The 24,244-nt window shown below is 36.6% G+C and overlaps 1 protein-coding gene across 6 annotated transcripts in view; it reads right to left on the reverse strand.

Moving 5' to 3' along the window:
* Positions 1-12,819: 12,819 nt before the first annotated feature.
* The window catches only part of CCDC141 (coiled-coil domain containing 141), a 227,767-nt gene continuing 216,342 nt past the window's right edge, over positions 12,820-24,244 (reverse strand). For 5 of the 6 annotated variants that reach the window (XM_019838320.3, XM_019838319.3, XM_019838318.3 and 2 more), the window contains 2 exons: positions 19,391-20,244; positions 12,820-17,211 (listed from right to left, as the gene is read on the reverse strand). In XM_019838320.3, the coding sequence (XP_019693879.3) occupies positions 16,944-17,211; positions 19,391-20,244 (1,122 nt within the window). In that variant the 3' untranslated portion in view covers positions 12,820-16,943. The remainder of the gene's footprint in view (positions 17,212-19,390; positions 20,245-24,244) is intronic. The other variant, XM_045034075.1, reaches the window with a different exon arrangement.

Raw genomic sequence — 24,244 nt, forward strand, 5'->3', positions numbered from 1 at the left:
TGATTACAAAGGAATCTAGCCTCTTTGCCAAAAAATGGTATCCCTTACATCTCTTTTTCCTATCAAATTCCAGGAGAATGTAGACTCCAATCCAACGAATTCTGTGGGCTTCTGTTTGATACATTTGATTAAGCAATATCATTATCATTATATAGAGAGATGATATGCCAGAAGTTTTAGATCTCATAACAAGTTTTTTCAAAATAATTTAGCAATCTATTCAGGATAGTAGCAATCCACTTAAGAAAAAATTGATAAAGGATAAGGTTAAATAATAAAGCAATAGTAACATTGTTCTGTGAAGTCCACATTAATTGCTGGATTTTATTTTCTAAATTTTGATGAAGAGAGCACCAGCATTTGAGCCCGACCAAGTCCATGCTATCTTGTATCTTTAGAACAGTGGTTTCCAACTGGAGATGATTTTATGCCGGGGATATTTGGCAATATCTGGAGACATTTTTGATTGTCACATCCGGGGGTGGGCATGCTAACGGTGTCTAGTGGCTGGAAGCCAGAAATGCTGCTAAATATCCTGTGATGCACAGGACAGCCACCCACTACAAAGATTAATCTGCTTTCAAATGTCAGTAGTGTCAGTGTTGAGAAACTCTGCCTTGGAGGAATACACCATGAAGACCACATTTTCTATATTTTTAACTAACTTCAGTAAGTGTATAGATATCCTACGAAAAGTTCTCAAAACTCAAGCACAATGCAGTTTCCACATAGAACATTTTCTGGTCAATGTACATACAAGCTGAAAAATTTGTAAAGCATTCTATTACATTAAAGGGCATAAGTGGAATATACTTATTACATGTGTTCATTAAGCATACCAGTAAGCATATTTACCAAATAAAGCACATCAGTGATACTTTCCCTTGTTTATCCGATACATAACAGGATCCTAAGTCATGACTTACTGCAGTTTATGTTCTATCACAGGGTAGCTGATTAGAAAGAGGTCATTACTTTTCTTTGAAACTATAGCTGCTGTCTGCCCTCTGGCTCACTTTGAAAATTGGTGGTTCTGAAAGCTTAAGATACTATTTTTAATCTTCTTCTTTGGCTGTGACTTGTGTAACTATGTTCCTGCTTCTCATTTTCCTTGGTTTGGTCACACTGGTGGAGAACGGGTGTGTGTGTGTGTGTGTACATGTGCATGCGTGCACACATGTGGTGTGATTAGGACAAGGGAAGGGGTGTAGTCCCTCAGATAAGGCTCAGATAATTTCTCTTCCAGGATTATCTTCACCCTGATAACCAGAATTTATAATTTCCCAAAATAATATTTTCTTTTCAGATATGTGTTCTTAATTAAACAATCTCTTCCTTTAAACGTTTTAAAAACAAGGAAAATGATATTTGAATATGTTGGGCACTAAAACATATCCAGGCTTAAGTTCAATTTAGAAGAAAATCATGATGTGTTCTATATGCAATTAGTTTAGATGCAATAAGAAGATACCATTTAAAAAAATATCTTAGGGCTGCCTGGGTGGTTCAGTCAGTTAAGCATCCTACTCTTGATTTTGGCTCAGGTCGTGATTTCATGGTTCGTGGGATAGAACACTGTGTGAGATTCCATGCTGACAGCATGGAGCCTTTTTGGAATTCTCTTTGTCTCTGTCTCTCTCTCTCTCTCTCTCTGCCCCTCCCCTGCTTGTGCTCTCTATCTCTCTCACAATAAATAAACTTTAAAAAAGTGACTTAAACACAGTTGCTTTTTCCTGAGAATGAGAGCTGAAGTTGATCAAAGTGAAATTAAACAATATATTTTGGAGAAAACATGAATTTATATGAACCATTCAGAAGAAAACATTAGAATATGTAAAAGCTTATTTTGAAAGAGATCACAATAGAAAGGTGACTTCATTTAAATATAACGAAGATTAAAATGTGGGGGCCCCTGGGTAGCTCAGTTGGTTAAGCATCCTACTCTTGGTTTTGGCTCAGGTCATGATCGCAGGGTCGTGGGATTGAGGTCCACGTGTGCCCTGGGTGCAGAGCCTACTTAGGTTTTCTCTCTTTCTTCCTCTGCCCCCTCTCCCCCACTCATGCTCTCTCTCTCTCTCTCTCTCTAAAATTAAAAAAAAAATTTTTGCCTGAAATTGGTACCAAGCTTTTCACTAAAGCAAGTATTGAGTGAACAGACGTGTTGATAACCCTGTTTAGAGCACTACAGTCATATGATGTCATCCATGTATGAAATGCTTTCAAGATCCCTCACGATAAACATGTTGAAATGAAATTTTAGGTTCTATTATGCCACTATGCACATTTATACTCATTCCACACAAGAGAATATTTAAGGTGTCATAGAATGTCACAAAGTCATAGAATGACAAGATCGATGCCAACTCTTTCTTTCTTTCAGAGAGAATGTGCATGCATGCACTGGGGGAGGGGCAGAGGGAGAGAGAGAATCTTAAGTAGGCTCCATGCCCAGCGAGGAGCCTGACTCTGGGCTCCATCTCACAATCATGAGATCATGACCTGAGCTGAAATCAAGAATCTGATGCTTAACTGACTGAGCCACCCAGGCACCCCAACTTTCTCTTTTCTAATATAGAGATATATTGTTCATCAATTACTCTGTGTGATATTCTCAGTTATTTTATCATTCAAATGAGTCATACCCTGCCAACAACATCTCTGCATTAAAGGGCTTTGACTTTGGGACTTTTGGAGGCTGAATTAGAGCCTGTGTTTGGGTATACCAGGTTTTTAGCCCACTCTATTTGGACTCCTACATACATTTTTTCTTCTATGATGAATAAAGAGAACATTTTATGACTGACAAGGAGTGTACTATTCCCACCAAAGAAAGTTCTTCTCTGCCCATTCCTTCCCAAGAAATTTTCTTTAAATTTTATCCTAAAATTGAGCTGGCCTCTTGATCTTTGACCCCCCTATACCAAGTCCTTGGTAATATCATCTGCCCATTCGAATGAGAAAATCAAGAACGCTGTTGTGTGTTTAACACCCCTTAGAGATCAGTGAGAGCCAGAAGCACTTTTAGAGATGGTGTAATTCATACCATTCTTCACAGGCAAGGAACATGAGGGTCAGAGAACTTAGTTGCCTAAGTCCTGAGAGTTCTTCTATAACAGAGCTAGGATTAGATTTTAGATCTTTAGCTCTTTAAAAGAGTAACATTTAACAAGAGTAATAGGGGATAGCTCATATTTTTAAAACAAATGCTCATTTCTATATGAATGCAAGATGATTAAAGCAGGCTGAAATACATGATGTATTTTATAAAATCAGTGTTCCACTACTTTGATAAGCATTATTTAAGGATTTCAATTAACTTGTAAAATGCACATGACAACCTCAACAAAAAAGCCAATGTTTATCCAATTTATAAAAGATTCAGATGCCTGTAGGTTTCTCAGAGCAGCATTAATAGAGGGGCTGAGTTTTATCTCATCTACCTTATCTCCAAATGGCAATTCCAGATTAGACATGTAAAGTCATATCTGTCATCAAGAAAATGAAATGAAAGTGAACGTTGGTTATAATTTGTTTATGTCTGATAATGTGCATAGTCAATATCATATAACTTAAATAACAATGATATTCATTTTAAATTTGCGTGCCAATGTTACTAAAATAGAAATATAAAATTTGTATTGTGTATGGAGTCAAAAATATACTTCAATGCTAATAACATGAATAGCAAATTTTCCTTGGTAAATTCTACTCACAGAAATGGCAGCAGTAGATGTTAATAATCTTCTAAAAATTAGATTAATTACAATATTTAAGTGAGCACACCATGACTCAAGTTTTTAGGTCACTTGAAATAGTATACACTGGGAACTCAGGCTGTTAAACTTTCCAAAGAGTATTTAATGTTGGCATGGACTTGTTGGCTATTTATGCTCATTGGTGGGGCATGTAATTCTGAGTGTAACTGCAAGTTACACTGCAGTAATCAGAAACTGTAAGTGGTTTCTGCTTTCCCCTCAAAGTAGTTCTAAATAAAGAGAATATTTTTTCCCATTCTGAATAAACCTTTGGCATATTGTCAGACAGATAAGCATTATAGCCATTATAATATGCTTGACCTGCTATGACCCTAAGATGTTTAGTGGGGCAGAACCTGTGGGTTTGGAACTAGAAGTTTGCTATTCTTCTAGTACCTTCTGGTTTTGCAGATTTCTTGGTGGCATTGCCTAAATCCCACACATCATCAAAGTTATCTGACTAAACATGTGATGCCTAAATCTGAATTCATTTTCAAACAGGACTCTACAACTCTCAGAGTGGTTTATATCATTCTAATTTCTTTTACTGTTTCTACTGTAGAAATCTGTCAATCCATGTCAGTGTTTCTATGGAAACCAGTGTTGAATTCTTCCATTTTGCATCTTATGAATTTGGAGCACAGATGTAACCAGCAGGAAATTATTGCATTCAAGGCTTGAACTCTTTAAAACTCAAAGCATTTTCTAAAACAATGTTTCTCAAACTTGAATAGGCATAAAAAGGACTAGAGAATCTTTCTAAAATGCAGGTCCTGATTCAGTAGGTCTAGGGTAGAATCTGAGGTTCTTCATTTTCAGAAGTTCCTAGAAGATGTTGATGTTGCTGGTCCTCTGTAGCAAGAGTTTACAAGACACCAGATAAAAGCAAGCAATTGACTTATAGAAACTTAATGTTTAGGACGTATAGTTCCACAGAACTTGGGAAAAATATTTTTCTCCTGCTTTATATCAATCCTTCACTTAAAGAAATCAGGTTTAAAAGTGGGGGCTGTCAAGTGTGGATCCACAATGGAGAAATGTTCCTCTTTTCTAACAATCTGAAATTCTGCAGATCGGCTCACACAGGCTAAATCTTAGAGGTTTTCACCACAGTGTCTGCATACCAACCTGGAGGAAACTTCCCTGAAGCTAGCCCAAATATTCTCAGGGTCACTGGTGGAATGGTTATATGGATACTGATGAGGATGCCTGGGATGACTTTCTGCACCGAGTCTTTGTGAGACTTTCAGAGGACAACTATTATGAATATAGATATAATTAGGTGCATTCATATATAAGTTTCTAGGTATATATGGACATGTATGTATATGTGTGTGTCTCCTCCAAACGAGAACAAAGAAGAACCCTTAAAAAAAAAGAGAGAGCCCAACACCCCAGGGAAGAACATTAAACACAATGGGAACTGGGTTTTCACTTCCCTTTCAGCACAGAAATAGTTCCCATCCTTCATCCCATTTGTTATTGCATAATATTGTGATAGCTATTGTTTGTCATCTTGTCTTTACCATAGCACCTGTTTATTGCCTTAGATAATATTTCCTGTTTGTGTCTGACATGGAATTGCATTTCAGCGAATTTCAGCCCCACAGTTCCATGAACCTGAGAAATATTCAATACAACTATTGGGTTAAATTATCTATGGAGCATACAATTAGTGACTTAGTGCCAGGCAAAACAGATTCACTATTATTTCATTTCTCCTAAACATTTCTCATTAAAATCAATGACATGGCAAGAAAGTATAGGAGAAGTGAATTCAGTAGCTAGTTCTTTTTTCATAGAGAAAGGATATGCTCATTGGTGGGGCGTATAATTCTGAGTGTAACTGCAAGTGGTTTCTGATTTTTTTTCCCTAAAGGAGATTTATATTCTTTTTTTGATGTTTATTTATTTTTGAGAGAGACAGAGAGACAGGGTGCTAGCACGAGAGGGGCAGAAAGAGAGGGAGACACAGAATCTGAAGCAGGCTCCAGGCTCTCAGCTGTTAGCACAGTGCCTGCAGGGCTCGAACTCACAGACCTGAAGATCATGACCTGAGGTGAGGTCGGATGCTTTAGGGACTGAGCCACTCAGGCGCTTCTCCCAAAAAGAGTTTTAAATAGAATATTTTTCCATTCTGAATAAACCTTTGACATATTTCCAAACAGACAAGCATGATAGCCATTATAATATGCTTAACCTGCTATGGCCCTACACGACTTAGTAGGGCAGCACTAAGAATTTGGAACATAGAAGTTTACTATTCTTCTGGTAGCTATTTTGCCTAGTTCTTGGTAGCATTGCCTAAATCCCACACATCTTCAAAACTATGTGACTGAACATGTGATGCCTAAATGTGAATTCATTTTCAAACAGGACTCTACAACTCTGAGTGGCTTCTTGTGAGAAATCAGTAAATTTGACTAGAGAAAACTATCTTCACTTGCTTTGATTACTGACCTGTTATAAAACAGATCACTATACTACAACGGGATATTAAATAGGAGTATATTCCCTATCAAATAATAAACATCATGATGATTTTTCCTCTTGAATTGAGCAACTGCATTTATTAAGAGCATTTGTGAGTCAATATTTATACAAGATAAACATCCCCTATCTGCAAGATGGAATGAAATAATCAGATTAAATGTATTACAGAGATTTAATGTTAAATTACATTTTAAAGAGCTCCCGGTAGAGCAAAGAAACAGGTAGGTAAATTCTATTGCTTCTAGGTACTTAGTAGACATAATATACATTTCATTATCTGCATGCATAAACCATTAGCAGTAAAAAAGAAATGAACACACAAAACATTTGTTCTTGAAGTAATCATATATACTTTAATAACTTTAAGAAATGAGCTAGAGAAATCTGCCTTTAAGGACCACATTCAGTACCTCACATGGAAAATTCAAATACAATAGCCAATGGATTAAAAAAAAAAAAACAGCAGCTTCTTGAGCATGACTTACGATATCACATTTAAATAGAGGCAACCTCCAAGTTCTATATTGAAATAACTCTTTTAGGATTTCTACCTATGAGGAATTTAAATGGATTTATATTTGAAGTTGATATATGTGTATATAGATTTGAATAGTATTTTCCCATTTCCATCTGCTATCTAGGAATTCTGTTTGAAATATACTGGCTTTTAATTGCACATTTTTAACACTGGAGTTGGGCTGAGTATTTTATCTTGTAGGATGCATATAAATACATGTCTGTATTATACCACACTAAAATAAGAAAAGCCTGTTTCTTCATGAACTCTTAGTCATCAGTTGCTCATAGCACTGTTACCATCAACATAAAGTGTCTTTCTAACCTCATTACATCATATGTCACCTGGGCATCTTATATATTACCTAAATCATACAGATAAGAACTCATACTAAGAAACAGATACACGTACACACACACACCCCACTTGTAACGCCAAGATCCAAAACACTTAAAATGGTTTTTATTAATTCACAGTGATACTAATGACATGTGACATGCTGTGCTAGGTAACAATGATTAAGACAACCAAGCATAAATTTTCACATTTAAAGAAACCATAGATTTTCCTTAAATTCTAAGATTCCCTGTGAGATAGCATCATCCCTCTGACTGAATTTTTACCTATGATGGATTAGAGTCAGAGCACAGAATGGGACTCGTGTCAAGAAAACAAGCCCCTGTACCTTAGACTGTGATCATGGCTTGCATATGTACATTCTTCATGATCCATTTTGAATTGTAAATGTGAATTACTATTTGTTCAAATATATACTATGCTGCCATAGGTTTAAACAAAAACTACAATGAGTACTCTGGTTGGATATCCATTTCTAAATCCTGGATGGGTTCTTAACAGTACTTCGCTGTTTATATGATTATCTTTATAAAGCTTTTGATAAAATACAAGTTTAATACTTGCCTTTTGTGGTACATGAGTTAGTTTTCTTTTATGTCATAAATTATAATAGAATTCTATTTTGGACAAATGATGTAGATAACCAAAATTCACCTTCGAGAACACAGAAAAGAGAAAGCACTTATAGTTACTATTTGAAAATACAAAATGAGGGGCATCTGGGTGGCTCAGTCGGTTAAGCGTCCGACTTAAGCTCAGGTTATGATTTTGCAGTCCCGTGAGTTTGAGCCCCGCGTTGGGCTCTGTGCTGACAGCTCAGAGCCTGGAGCCTGCTTCCATTTCTGTGCCTCCTTCTCTCTCTCTGCCCCTCCCCATCTTACACTCTCTCTCTCTCAAAAAAAAAAAAAAAAAAAAAAACAACCATTAAAAACATTAAAAAAAGAAGAAAATACAAAATGATTAGTTTCATTGAAGTTTCTAGTTCAATGTAAGTGCCAAAGTGGCCATTTGTATTCTATCCTTTAATTAATAGACCAAGATACTTTATGGAACTGATTATTTTTAAAAGTATGATACAATGTCTGACATATTTTAGGTCTGGTTTCTATCAAAAAATCTTAGAAGTATACTAGTAGCATGAGCACATCCTTGCTGATAGGAAAGTACTAATCCATGAAAGATACATTCGTTCTTGTAGAGCAGCAGAGTACTAGCTGATAAATCATCCACTCTGGGATTTGATGTCAGAGGCCAAAAGGACTCCTTTTCTTCTAGTATTAAAATTGTTATTGTTCGAGAAAGCTCAGCCTTACAATGTTATAACTACAATGTCTTTCTAATTTTTCTCTCTTGGTCTGTTGATAATGACAATGGCCAGCAAATGATCACATTTGATTTATGTTCCATATCAAGTATCCCCTTGCCCTGGTGAGCATCATCTCCTTCAAATAATATATCTCTTTTGAAATCTCCTAAATATCATAGAAAGCTGTAAGAACAATCAAATGTGAAGTGTTGCAAGTAGATGACAAATATCCATGTTGTCTGTAACAAATTTGTGGAAAAGGGACAAATTCATGTTGCCTGCCTTTGCCCCTACATCTGAAGATGCCTGATTCACTGTGATTCATTAATTGCTAACTCCTTGTCTTTCTCCTGGATGCAGTTGTTGCAGACCTTCCGCTTCTGATAAACTTGCTCTGTTTACTTATTGATTCCAAGAGCTTTTGGTAGATTCACTGGGATTTTCTACCTAGAAAATCATGATACCTGCAAATATAGTTTTATTTCTTCTTTTCCAACTTGTAAAACTTTTATTTCCTTTTCTTATCTTATTCACTGGCTAGGAATTCCAGTACAACATTGAATAAGAGTTGTGAGAAGACACTCTTACCTTCTTCCCAATCTTAGGGGCAAAATGTCTAGTCTCTTACCATTAAGTATGATGTTAGTTATAAGATTTTTGTAGATATTTATCAAGTTGAGGAGGTTTCTTCTGTTTCTAGTTTTCTGAGAGGTTTTTTTTTTTTAAATTATCATGAACACATGTTGGATTTTCTCAAATGTTTTTCCTGAATCAACTGACAGACATAAGCATGTAATTTTTCTTCTTTTGCCTGTATATGTGGCAGATTATATTGATTGATTTTTGAATACTGGACCAGCCTTGCATACATGGACCAAATTGCACTTGTGTAAGAATTCTGATTTATTCATTGTTGTATTTGATTTATTAGTATTGTGTTGAGAATGTTTATGTCTATATTCATGAGAGATATTGGCTATAGTTTTCCTTTAATATCTTTATCCGTTTTTGTATTAGGGTAATTCAGATCTCATAGAATGAGTTATAACTATTCTCCCTACTTCTATTTCTTAAAGAGATTTTGGTGAATTGGTATTATTTCTTCCTTATTTTGTAGATTTACCAGTGAAACCATCTGGGCATAGTACTTTATTTTTTTGGGAGTCTAGTAACTATTGTTTTAATATCTTAAATAGATATAGGTGTGATTCATGTTGTCTCTTTCTGCTTCTGTGAGTTTTGGTAGTTTAAATATTTCAAGGAATTGATCCATTTCATCTCAGTTATCAAATTTGTGGGCAGTTTCTTGTAGTATTCCCTTAATAGGTTTTTAATATCCAAGGATCAGTACGATGCATTTTTTTAATTTTTTAATTTTATTTAAATCCAAGTTAGTTAACGTATAGTGAAATAATGATTTCAGGAGTAGAATTTATTGATTCATCACTTATATATAACACCCAGTGTCATCCTAACAAGCCCATCTTAATGCCCATCACCCACTTAGCCCATCCCGCCACCACTCCAGCAATCCTTTGTTCTCTATGTTTAAGAGTCTCTATGGTTTGCCTCCCTTATATTGATGCATTTTTATGTACTCCAAAATATTTAAACATTTCCCTTAAGATTTATTTTTGACCCATGTGTTATTAGAAGTATGTTTAATTTCCAAATATTTGGAGATTTTCTAGCTATCTTTCTGATTTCTAGTTTAATCCCATTATGGTCTAAGAACATGCTTTGTATGATTACTATTCTTTTAAATTTAAGTGAGGTGTGTTTTACGGCCAAGAATGTGGTATCTTGGTGAATGTTCCATGTGAGCTTAAGAAGAATGTGTATTCTGCTATTGGTGAATACACTATTTTATAAATGTCAATTGGATCTAATTGATTGACAGTGCTCTTTTAGATTGTATATATCCTAATACTTAGGTGTGAGTAGTCCCATTTATTGAACTTCTCTCTTCTTTACACTGTGTCACACTACACTTTCGTATATTGGCTCACATTTCTAACCACAGCTTCCCTTTGTCTTCTCCCCTACCTGGAGGCCATTTTTTCCTCACTTTGATTACATACTACCTTGTTTTTTCTTTTTCTTGTTCTTGCAAATAGTTGTTCAAACAAGTAGCCAATTTTTCTTGTTCTTGTTCTTGCAACTACTTGTTCAAGCAAGTAGTAAATTCATTAGGACTTGTCTTGAAGGACTCTTGCTTCCTTTAGAACCCCTAGTGCTATGGTGCACATGGTGGGCAATGTTCACATAGAGGATGAATATAGTTGTTCACTGATTAAAATGTGTCAAGGTGATCCCCCAAATTAAGAAGAGACCTGAGGCCTTCTAGAACACCTGGGAGTGCTGGTTTGAAAGGCTGGTTGGTGTCTATTAATGAATGTCTCTGGGAATTTTTTCACCAGAGAAAGACTTGAGTAGACTTTTCTAGAGCATGGTCCTGGTATTGCTTCCTGAGGCTGCTATGACAAAAACCACTGGGTAGCTTAAAATGACAGAAATTTATTCTTTCTCAGTTCTGAGGGCTAGAAGTCCAAAATCAAGGCTTCAGTAGGACCATGTTCTCTGCAAAGTCTCTAGGGAAGAATAGTTTATTACTTCTTGTTCCTTGCGGTTGCAATCTCTGGTGTTCCAGAACTTGAAGAGGCTGACAATGCCACCAATCTCTGCTTTTATCACATGGCCCTTTCCTGTGTGCCTCCTTTGTCTCCATGTCTGCTGTTATGGTCTTCTTATAAGAACACCAGTCACTGGATTTAGGGTCACCCTGATGCTATTCAACTCAGTACAGTCCTCTAATTGGGTAACAAAAAATGTCATGCAGACACATTTTATTGTGGCCTCATCTCCCCTAGGGGTCTCCCCACATACATTTCCTAAATCTATAGGAAATTCACATTGAGAGTGAGGATGAAACCCCCAGCTGACATTCAGTTTCCTCACCCTGATGTTTGGCTATTTTTCCCTTCCTGTCCTACATTTCCCAACACTTAGTAGAACGTAACATACAACTCATTCAGGCTCCCACATATCCCAGTTCCTCAGAATTTATTTATTTTTTTGGTAGGGGAAACAATTGTATTTAATCTGATAACCCAGACCAGGATATGATGAGAAATTCTTTTACTCCTTTAAGAGTAATAGAAATGATAAATACTCATTTTAAGAGGCATCTTCTAGAGCTGCATTAATTTTAATCAAAATTAAATTAAATCTGAGAGTCAGCATGGCAATGGTGGCTAGGGAAGACACTTTGGAGCAGATGGGAATTTTAGCCTTTCTGATCCTGCCAGGTAACTGGTTTCCTACTTTGTCTGCATTTACAGTGGCCCTGTTTGCCAACAGCTTGTTTGCATGTGGGTTTGCATAATACTTACTACAAAGAAAGGTTCTCTGGCATCATGAGAATAATATGGGTTGGAGACTATTCACCATGAATAAGTTATACTTCTTTATATATTTCATCCTTTGAATTTTTATCTTCAGGAGATATCATTATATGATTTTTAATGCTAACATGAGATAAAAATACCATTTTGTAGTTGTTGGATCAATAAGGTTCTTGGAAAAGAACAGTTGTTGAATGTCAAAGGGAAAAGTTTATTTCATTAGCTAGCTCTGGAGCTGTTATTTCACAAGTATTGATATTTAAGTGGGTCCTAAATGGAAAAAAGCCATAGCAGGGAGCCATCTGAATACAGATTGAAAACATCAAAGTATATAACTATTATTCTTCTGATTTAAAGAACGATCAGGTTGGATAAAGGTTTTCCAGCTACTCCTCTGGTTAAAATATGTTTCAGTTTCAGCCAGTCTTTACTGTGCTAATTGGAACTATATGTACACAAACATTTTTGTCCATACAGCTCTTCCTACTCCCTTGTTCCTTAAGGAGAATAGGTGTTAAATTTTATAATATAAAAAGGAGGATACAAAGAATTGGATTTGCCAGGTCCTGGCTTATACAAATGAAATTGCCATTGAACAGAAGAAAGATCTGGCCAAACTCCAGAATCAAAGATTTGTTCATCTGGAGGAATGTCATGCATCCAACTTCCACCCCTGATGCTTGGGTAGCTGATGTTATATAAACACTCACCAACACAAGGAACAGTGGTGTGAGGATTCATGGGTAAAGGCCAAATTAGCAGCTTTGTGCTTTCCATTTTAAGGTTGAATTCATACACAGCTGATAACATTCAAATCTCATCTCATGTAATGAGAGCAGAGAAAATGAATTGTTGTTGCTTTAAGGAGGACACTGTTTCATTTAGTGAATGCAAATCTTTTGGCTAATACAGCTCAAGATTCTGCTAATGGAAAACAGTGTGTTATGCTTTGGCATTTGCATTGACATGCAAAATATCAGAGCATACTAGGAGCATATATTTTATTTTGTTTCAAATAACTGTTTCATGGACAGACTTAAAACAAAGTACATACAACAGGAATGTCAAAAACTTCAGATGGCAATTTCTAGTAGGGAATAGTCACAAATAAAACAAAAACAAGTGGAACAAGGTACAATATTTTTGCCTTCGTTCATTTGGAAATCAATTAATCGAAATCCTTGAATTTGGTTCTTTTAAAATTTACACATACAAATGAAATGTTGGTTTTAAGTAAAATCTGTATACAGCCAGATTACTGAGACTATTGATTACTACAATAAGATACTGATAATTTGTGGGGTGTTGAAAGAAGTACATAAATTGAGGTTTTGGCATTTTGGACATAGTCATTGTAGTATGCCTACATACTTCATAACTAGAACCTGATTCTGATTGGTCAATGGACATAATAAAAAGTAATAATCAAGTAACAAATATATCTTTCTCTTTTCACATTTCTCCACCCCCTCTCTCCAGAAAAAGAAAAAAAACAAGTTGAGTGTATTTTTGTTGGCCTCTAATAATTCAAGAAGTATTTATTGAATATGACTATGTCTTAGGTGCTGGGAATATAGTGATGAACAGGGCTGTCACAGAGGAGACGGATGCTCAAACATGCAATTTCAGTATTATGTATCAAGGGACATGACATGGGCAGCTCAGGTTCTGACAGCACACATAGCAGGAACATCTACACTGGACTTGATGGGTCAGAAGGCTTCCTGGGGGAAGTTGTATCTCAAATGGACCAAGAAGGATATGCAGTAGTTAAGCCACATGAAGATAGGTTAGCATATAGGAAGGAGTTCTGGGAAGACAGGACAGAGAGAAGAAAGAACATGATAGGTTAAAAACCTAAAGTAAAATGTTACCGTGTGGGGGGATCAGAAGCGATGGAATAGAGGTTGGAGGGGGGGCCAGGTACTAAAAGGCCTTGTGCACCACTTGAAGAAATTAAAACTTAAGTGAAGTAGTTAGAAGGTTCTTGCAGTCATCTATTTTAAGGCTGCATCTTGATTATAAGTGATGGTTAGCATTATTGAATGAGATAACTAATTGTTTACTGCTTCTTTTTCCAAAGATTTTAGAAATTTTAGAATGTGTAGAGATCTGAATGTAAGGATTCCTGCATAAATTTCTCTTTGAATTGAGTATGAAAAAAATTTTACCACCAAATGTTTATACACTTTTTATTAGAAAATCAGAACTGGAAAGCTCAGTTATCATGCCTCATAGGAAACTCAAATTCATTTTGTTCTGCATTCCTTTAAGGTGTCAAGTATATGTTCCTTTTAATCTTCATTGTCATTTATATTTTCTTGTTGAAAAGTGCTTTGGTATTACTAACTGTCCAGAATTTTCTCTAAAGTAAATGGGTATAAATGTATATATTTTTAAATAGAAACATCACTTGAATTTCCCAGGTTTTTCATTTTTAATCAATAAGTTTAGTTCACACTTGCATAGGGAGAATTCTTTTATCAAGACAGAAATCCAGGCAAAAAGAAAATCACATGTAAGTCTTTGAAATTAAAATATAGCTGGAAGAATAATTGAATAGTTAATTATTGTTCACTGCTGCTGGAATTACTAGATAGTCAATCAATAGCGCAAAAGAATAGGTAGGTAGGTAGGTAGATAGGTAGGTAGGTAGGTAATAGGTAGGTAGGTAGATAGGTGAATACTTGGATGTATGGATGGATGGATGGATGGTTGGATAGATGAATGGTTGGACAGATAGACTGATATACAGATAGCTAGCTGAACTATATATCTTGACCTATATATCTTGAATATCAGTATAATGCTTTTTCCCAATATTTGGGCTCTATGTGTGTGTACATATATGTGTATGTATATACATACATTTGAAATATATATCAAATACATGTTATATTTGGTATATATACATCAAATGTATCAGAGGTTTTTATGCCTTATTTAGTCATACATCATGGATATACAATCCTCAAAGGATTAGCCTTTAAGTGGCATGCAACAGGTAAAGCAAATCAGCTATTTCCATGCCCTAATAACCTTAAGCCACAAATTTCATCAAGATGACAAAGTGGGAAGGGAGATCTTACTGAATTAACAGGAAAGAGACATAGAGTGGGAGAAGAATTTGTTACCTGGTCCTGACTGCCCTCTTTGGACATGAATAGATTTTACTATTTAGCTTCAACATGGGAGCAGCAGTTAGGCAAGAATGAAAAATATGTGAAACTGGACCAAAGATTCCCTAGGATGTTATATATAAGCTTTTAATAGATTTCTGTCAAAATTTGGAAGAAAATTAAGTGATTTAATTTTTTAATTAAATTGAATACATAGGAAAAATATGTCAGCTTTACACAACCACACATTTCATGTCTTCAGATAACCTTTGGTAACTTTTTAATATTAACTTGAATATATTACATTTAAATATTATTATTGTAGACAGTCTTGCAGCAACATAATTAATTCCTTCTCTTCATTAAAATATGTAATAAATTATTCTTTCAACCAATGATTTTACCCTACCATGACAAGACTATGTTTAAAATTTAAAAACAAATGCCTCTCTCATTCATGTTTATTTTTAAAAGGAACCAGAAAAAGACCCTCTTTTCTGAATGATATATTTCAGAAATGTATAGAGCATTCTTCAGTATTACAGTGATAATTAGAAGGATAGAATTCACCTTATGTTGTCTTATTACACTCTTCTTTTTCCCTTTTATCATACTAAATGCATCCTACTATGGTTAATTTCAAGTCTTTGAATAAGATATAGTCTTACCAAATTAGAAAGGAATTTGACTTCCAATTCATAAACCATCAACATCCCACATGGGAAAGCTTGGAAGTCACAGACTAATATTATTCCTTTAATATCCTAAAGAAATAGCATCTGAAAGAGAAGAGTGGGCAGGAGGCAGTGTGATGATAAATTACATCAAACAATATAATTACGTTTAGCCTTCCTAGAATGCTTTGCATTTCCAAATGTTTACAAGACATGAAACAAAAATGCTCAATTGCCCAAGAGGTAGATGATGAACCCATTTTCCAAATGGGAAACTGAGGCATTGAGATGTCTATACCACAAGCTGCAAAAATACTCAGTTGAAGAATCAAGATTAGAAGCAGGAAGAGCAGGTTGCTGGTGTATATACATGGCTACCCAAAAGGTGACAGTGGCATGACAGGAATTATGTTGGTCCATCTGCAGCCTGTGCTCCATTTTGCTCTATGACATGTACAGCTGATGGAAGTTTGAAACTTCATTTGAAGTTAACAGCACATCTATTCTCCACCGTGAAACCCATGAGATCAGCATGAGGAATGATTATTTATGATGGCCTCCCCAGACTTAGGAAGGAAGGCTAGGTTGAAACTATATAGAGTGTATTTCAATAAATGAGATAAAGACATAAAACAAAATGAAAGGACAGCTTATGCAATAATGAAAACCACAACTTCAATATTTCTACTGTTATTCTACAAAGAGATGTTTATGACCACAATTAAAAACAAGTTATTGGGCGTGTCTTGGTGGCTCAGTCAGTTAAGTGTCTGACTCTTGGTTTCAGTTCAGGTCATCATGTCATGGTTTGTGAGTTCAAGCCCTGTGTCCAGCTCTGCACTGACAGTATGGAGCCTGCTTGGGATTCTCTCTCTTTCTCCACCTCTCTCTCTGCCCCTCCCTGCTCTCCCTCTCTCTCTCTTTAAAAATAAATAAACTTAAAAAAATTATCAAACAATTGAATTTGAAATTTAACTCACATCTTTATACTGAAGTGAACCTTAATATACATGCTCTTAAACTGGGAGGGAATAAACATAGTGTATTTTACTGTGCTTTTGTCTTGAACACATCTCTCTAGAATACAAAAATGTATGCTTATCCACTGCTAATAATTTACCAACGTCTTCAAATATACTAAAACACTAAAGAAAATGTGATTATTTCACTGAGCAGTGGGATTAGCTGAACAAACAACATGACCAGAATGGGGGTACACTTCATGGAGGATGTTCTGTGGGAGATACAGGAAAATAAACAACCAAAGCATTGTTCTTTAGGCTCATGAGAATGACATCCAGGAGTGCTAACCCCACAGTTACTGTGTGAGTACCCAGTACATTAGGGACACACTAATATAGACGACACACAGCGTTATCCAGTTTATTCTTGTGATTGGCGGCCTGTGGTTACCTGTCACGTGGAGGATGACATTGGAAGAGAGAATGCCATTAGAGTTTTGGGCCCGAGCCACATAGAGGCCTGCGTCTGCCTCGCATGCCTTCGGAATGAACACCGAATGTCTTGTCTCCTTGTGTAAAACCTGTAAGTGCCCATCTGCAGACAATTTCTGGCCCTTCTTGTACCTGAAGCAGAGAGTCAGTTTTTAAAGTTAGGATCACTGTATATTCACATCATTTCCAAGATCTAAAAACCATTGCAAACAAACCCATTACCACTGGCAATAGTCTCTAGTATTAGCAGGAACTTTGCAGCTGCCACAAATTCCAATGGGGCTGTTCATCCTTCAAGCAGAGGTTGGCGACTTGTGGCCAGAGAAGTGTGTGATTGAGTCAGACCATGTTTTTAAAAAATTGAATTTTTCAACAACATTTAACAATTGGAATATTGCATATAAAAATCTAGATATCCAACTACTCTTTGAAAAACCCCAGACCATCTGGCCACACAGGGCCACCATTTGCTTATAGCAACAATCACCTAGAGTGTGAAATGGCACGCCTATCTTTGGCCTGTGTCATTCTTTTAGCTGCTATGGAACGGCAGCCTGTGACTTCTGGGAATCTATGTTGGAGCAAGACTCATCCATCCCATCATATTCGTGGACCCCACAAGATCCACGTCAGAGTATCAATATGCTGTTTTAGAGAAAGGCACTTATACAGCATTTCCTGGTGAAATGAACTCATTTAATTTCTATGAATTAATTTCATTAGAAGAAAATGATTTCTGATTATGAAAGGCATTTATGTAATTGGATTATTACTGTTAATGACATGTTTTGAAAAGTTTCCTATGAACACAAGCATTTAGCTGCCTCTTTTTAGAAAGCAAATAATTTATTTTGTATATTCTAGATTCTTTTCTATTTATTTACACCCATGTTCCCTCACCTAAGAAGTGGTGACAAACCTGAGTCATTTTCTGTTCCCATTGCCTAAGTGATAACTTTGCATTTTTATGAGTGTCCTAAGGATGTATGATTCCAAGACTTTGCCAGTTGTTAATTGAGCAAAACTTAATTGTAAATCCAAAAGCAAGGTATCTTTTCACAATATTGCAATAGTTCTTCAAGAAATACTAACTAAGTTATTTGTTGTGTGGACAAAACCAAGAAACACTGCAGACGACATTTTCTTTGGGGTGAACTGATATTTAATAATGAATTAAATATCTTTCAAATTCATAAATATGAAATTCCTCATCTGTCAAAAACATGCAATTGTAAAAACAACAAAATAAAACAGAAGCACAAACAGCTGCAGTGTAGCATAAGTGCAGTTTCTTTTAATGATCTGAGGAACCAAAGTTTTCCCATAGATTCTTCAGATAACCACCTCACACTTCAAGTATCGTCAATGGGCACACACAGTCATCAGAACTGTTAAGGTCTACCGAAATATTATGATAAGTAAATGTTACCTTACTTATCTTAGTTGATGAGTATGAATTCAGGCTCACCTATTTGTAACTTTGTCCTCATATAAATCTACTTAAGAACAAAAATTAATTTTGTTTTTCAAAGATAAAAAAATTTCTAAATGTTTAGAAGTAACCCACGTGTTGAGAAAGTGAGAACTACTTTTTAAAACAACAGTGATTCAAACCCTGTATTCTGCAGTTTACTCTCTATTAAAACAAACACGCTAAAAAATAATGATGTCTCCAGAGGGAAATCCTATTGTTTACAGCTCAGTTATTACACCACCTTTCAAAAATGGGTTTATTACCTGTCACCGGGAGCAACTATGAAAGAAATATTTTTATTCCATCTCTCACACTGAAGAAATTTATGGAAAGAAATCTTAGTGAAACAAACAAATATCACAAAAGTGGTGTGTGACTCTGTTGGGAAGAGGGAAAAGATGAAATAGGCAAATGAAGGAAAAGAGAAAAACCCACATTCGTATGTTTTTGAATCGAATATGGGATGTTAGACTAAGAAAATGTCATGCTTTTGTAGACATAAACAAGGGGAAAGAATTTCAACCTATAGTCTTCAGAAATGTGGAATGTTAAACTAATACCAGAAAACAAAAACAAACAAAAAAGAACACAGCTAAGTTGCAGTGCTTTTGGAGTTAGTCAACTATTATTTTATGTGGTTACTTTTCTTTCTAGGGGGGTTTAGCCATGCTGGGACTACAGTCAGAGTTGGGGGCCGGTGTGAGGCTGAATCATGCAGATTTGCAGTGTTGCAGAATATTAATCAGCTGTCCCTAAACCTTTCAGTTAGTGCACACAGAATGATTTGCTCAGTCATTCAATGTGTTTGTTTATGACTTGTCATTGTAAGCTACCCACCATGTCAGTGTAGGCTCTGGAAATCCTGTCACTTCAACTTCCAAAGTCACTGGAGAACCTTCCATGACAGTTACATTAGACTGATGCCTGGAGAAATTAGGTGCCTGGCCAGCGAGGCTGACCACGGTGTTCTTTGCTGATGTACATTTAATCTCCTCTTGGGGGACCGTTTGCCTCTGATAGGCCTGGCTGGAGCCTGATCGAAACCCAAGGCCTGAGAATGCATCCTGGGAAGCATGCAGCCTGTCTTGGGTTTTAGTGACATTGTTATCAGCATGCACTTTCTCCCATGTTTCTAGCAAACTTCCCTGAGCCTGAGGGTGCTGCTGTAAAGCTCTCTCATGCACTTCACTCAGCATGCTCTCTGGATGTTTAGCACTGATTTTGCAGAAGGCAGTACTTTTTTCCAAAATTCCTTGGGAGGTTAATGGGACTTCAGCTTTGAACTGGGGAGAGGGCCTCTCAAAATGACTTGAAAATGTTTCTCTCTTATCATTGTAAGCATCAGCAAAAGCAGCAGGTGGTGGGATGCCAGATTCCCGGGCCTCCCCTGGACAGCTGGCCCCTGTCTGCATCCTGTAGTTGCTCATGGGAAGGCTGCGGGGAGGGCTAGACCGCCCCTCCACTTCCATGTCAGCAGGGGCAAGGGGGGAATCAGGGCTTTCCGGGAGTGGAGGCAAGGAGATGTCATCAGGTGAGACACACTCATATTCTTCTCCCGAAAGCATGTCTGGAGGCAGGAGATGGCCTTGGACAGCATCCTCTTTGTCAGAGAGCAGCTGCGTCAGGTGCTGTGGGAGCTGACCCTCTCCTGTTCCATTGACAGTCAAAATATCTTCTACCTGCGCCTTCTCCTTCAACACAGAAAAGCCAAAGCTTTGAGTTAGTCATTGAGTTTTTTTCCAAGTCACAAACTCAACTTCAGACAGACAACCTAAGAAAAGCTACAGTGAATTAGAGCTCGGGGCCCTGACACAAGCGTTACTGAACTTGAAACCATCTGTCTGTTTAAACTGGGCACAGTCTCATCCCATGACTAAGAAATGGGTAAACTGACCTCTAGTCTCTGAATGAAATGTGATAGACCTTATGAAAGAGAGGAGAGAAAGCCCTAGTTTTCATCTCTAATGAAGGGGTTGAATCAGATGAATGTCTTTCAAATCATGATCTGAGGAACCTTCTTCCACTGGCAAATTCTGCTTTGTTTTGTCTACATTCCATGTGAACACATAGCTCCTAAACATCAGAGGCTCCCTTGTTAGGTGACCCCTCAGACCCTCCTAAGAATAACCCCTCTTTTTTTCCTTAGGAAAGCCATCCTTTATTATTATTATTATTATTATTATTATTATTATTATTATGGTAAAATATATAACATGAAATTTACCATTTTAACCACTTCTAAGTGCACGGTTCAATGGTATTAAGTACACTCACATTGGTGCAACCATCCATCATCCAGCTCCAGAACTTTTTCATCTTCCCAAACTGAAACTCTTTACCCATTAAACACTGAACTATCCATTCTCCCATCCCCCCAACCACTTCTACTTTCTGTCAGTATGAATTTGACAATTCTAGGCCATATAAAGTCACTTTTAATGACTGGTTTTATTTTCTTAAGCGCCTTATTTTTATTCTCCTGTTGCAAAATATCTACTGAGCACTTATTTCATACTAGGTGCCATGTTAGGCATTGGTGAGATGAAATGAGTAAAAGTAAATACAGTCTCTGCCCTCAGGGAGATAATAGCCCGGTGGGGGAGGTAGGTATTAATGGAACAATCACAGGTTATGGTCCTTCACAAGAGAACACAAGATACAAAAGAGGAGTGCCTGCCACTTATCTTTCCATGCCATGTGGAGGGCAGGTCATGCTAGGAGACTGTGAACAGCAGTACATCACCTCCTGCTTACACTGATCTAGTATTTCTCCCCACTAATCCATGTCCATGTCTGCTTTAAAAAAGAGGCTCAAATATCCATCCTTTCTGGCACAAACTCAAAAGAGCATTGACGCTGAAGGGGATCTCATCTATCTCAGCCTGTTGTTTTATATCTACTTCTTCTTTGCCTTTCCTCTTTTTGGGTGCATTTTTACTTAAAAATTACTGAGATTTTTCCATTGCCACTGCTTGCACATAAGAAAGTTATGTCTTGCCTTGACTTTGTGTTCTTCATTTTAGCTCATTCACTTTATAAATAATTTTTGAGACATAAATGTGTTTTCAGGTTGAAGATTAGAAGTAAAAACAGTGTTCCTTCGACTACCCCAGAGACATGACTTATCCTCAGAGAAAGTATAAGCATAGGTTTGGAGAAAGTGGTTTCCTTCAGCCGTTTAGTAGAAGTTTAAACTCTGGGCCTAAAAGCCAGAATTTTTATTTTTATTATTTTTTTAAGTTTATTTATTTATTTTGAGAGAGAGAGAGAGAGCATGAGCAGGGGAGGGGCAGAGAGTAGGAGAGAGAGAGAATTCCAAGCAGGCTTCCTGTAGTCAGCACAGAGCGCAATGCAGGGTTCAAATTCACGAACAGTGATATCATGACCTGAGCTGAAATCAAGAGTCAGATGCTTACCCAACTAAGCCACCTAGGCGCCCCAAAGCCAGAAGTTTTTTAAAGTCCTTCTCATTAAAAAAACCCCAAAACTAAATAAACACGTATCCAGTAGGAAATGCCCCTCCTTCTTTTGATTTTCCTACATCGGCTTAGCTCTGCATTTATTTTCCTTTTCATAGGGACTTTGGTCCAACTTCCTGTTCAGTATAGGCAACTTCTCTATGACATTCTGGTAGCCTATGTTTGAACACTTTTCCTGAAAGAGTTTTTTCTTTGAATAGAAGTTTATGCTTTACTTGTGTTAAGAATCTCTTCCTATATTTAGCAAAGATATGCCTTCACTCAGTATCCAACAACGGATCTGAACCGGCCTCCTGGAGCGACAAAGATGTCCAATTTCTCTCTTCTTTTAACTGCTCTTTGACTATTTGAAAAATTGATCTCTCAGTTTGTCAATCTCTTTCTTCTATTAAAACCTCCAGTCTTCTTCTGCCTTGCCTCTAGAACTTTTATCATCAAGGTCACCTTCTGGGAAGCCCCACTCCTACTAGGCATTTGTTGATTTGAGGGTCATCCATGGCCACTCAACTTCTTAATGCCTTCTTTGGGTAATGTGTGTCTCTCTAGAGAAGAGTAATGTTTAAGAATTGTCTGAAAATTTGCAACAGGCTTAGGAGAAAAACTTGAATAAAAGTCCAGGCTAGTCTTCTCACTCTTCCCTCCTGCTTGGGGAAGAAATGACTTACTTAACTGCAGGTTTAGACTGAGCATGCTCAGTTCTGACTTTTTGAGGCCTCTCCTGTCTTCTACCAAATGTGTGTATTCATGTTAGATTTAAACTATGAAAAGCCCCTGTACAGAAAGCCTCTGGTTGTCTAGCTGTGCACCCAAGTGTTTAGGTAGGCAAGTCCAGCTAAATCAGAGATAAAGTTTTAGGAAACCCACTAGAAAAGTCCAAGCCATATTCTCTAATCCTGCTTTTACTAGTTATTGATTCCTGACTCCCCTGACTCTCTTTCAGTGGTGTCAAACTCAGAAGGGAATCCAAGAATATTATTTTTTTACTCCCTACAATTCCTAAGGTAGAAAAATACTTTCCACAGCAAATAACACTAGCAGATAATTTCTACTGACAATAAGAGAGAATGTTCTGAAATCTTTTCCAGAAACATTTCAACTTATTACTGTTTCCCCTAAATATGTTTATTTCCAGGATTTATTTACTTTCCAGATGGGAACTAATCAATGGAACCAACATCTCCTTGATCTATGTGATATATTTTTATTAAAGTGATTATGTTCTTTTTGTGTTTTTATAAGAACCATATGTGGCTATTCATACTGATTTTTTAAAAATTTTTTAAATATTTATTTATTTTTGAGAGAGAGACAGAGAGAGACAGAGCATGAGTGGGGGAGGAGCAGAGAGAGAAGGAGACACAGAATCTGAAGCAGACTCCAGGCTCTGAGCTGTCAGCACAGAGCCAATGCGGGGCTCTAACTCCATGAGATCATGACCTGAGCCGAAGTTGGACATTTAACCGACTGAGCCACCCAGGTGCCCCAATTCATACTGAGTTTTTAATCAGCCAAAATTTTCTACCTCTTCTATTAATGCCATTGATAAAAATGTTGAACACTGCAGAGTTTAGAACAAAGTCAGATGTCTCCCCAAAGCAAGGCAAACTATCTTCCAAGTTGACACTGTTGAACTACCTAACATTCTTGGAACAATTATAATCTAATCAAACTCTTATTCAGTTCACGTACTTACACTTACCTTAAGAAAGAGATCATAAATACGTTTATCAAATGACTTTTGAAGTCAGAATAAATTTGCTTATGACACTAATCTAGAATTATCCATTAAATAGTCATCTCACAAAGCAAAAGCAAAATAAGGTGAATTTAATATAAGTTTTTCTGAGTCAATTCATGTAGGCTCTTGGCATTTTTGCCTTTATTCTCAAAGGCAAATAAGCTTTTCATTTTCAAGTCATTATGGAATTTTACAAAACTTCTTTTATTAATTAATTTCTAAAACTCAAGTATAATTAACATATAGTGTTCTATTAGTTTCAGGTGTACAATAAGTGATTCAACAATTCTATATATTACTCAGTGCTCATCACAATTAAGTGTGCTGCTAATCCCCTTCACCTATTTAAATCTCACTGAGTTACAGTTTTCTGGGTCTACCAGTTTCCTTTATGAAAATGTTTTTCAAACATTCACATATACTATTTTTTTTGACATTTCCCCACCATGAAATCATTTTTGCTATTAGTAGAGG

Source organism: Felis catus, chromosome C1 (genome assembly GCF_018350175.1).
Source record: "Felis catus isolate Fca126 chromosome C1, F.catus_Fca126_mat1.0, whole genome shotgun sequence".
Classification (NCBI taxonomy): Eukaryota; Metazoa; Chordata; class Mammalia; order Carnivora; family Felidae; genus Felis; species Felis catus.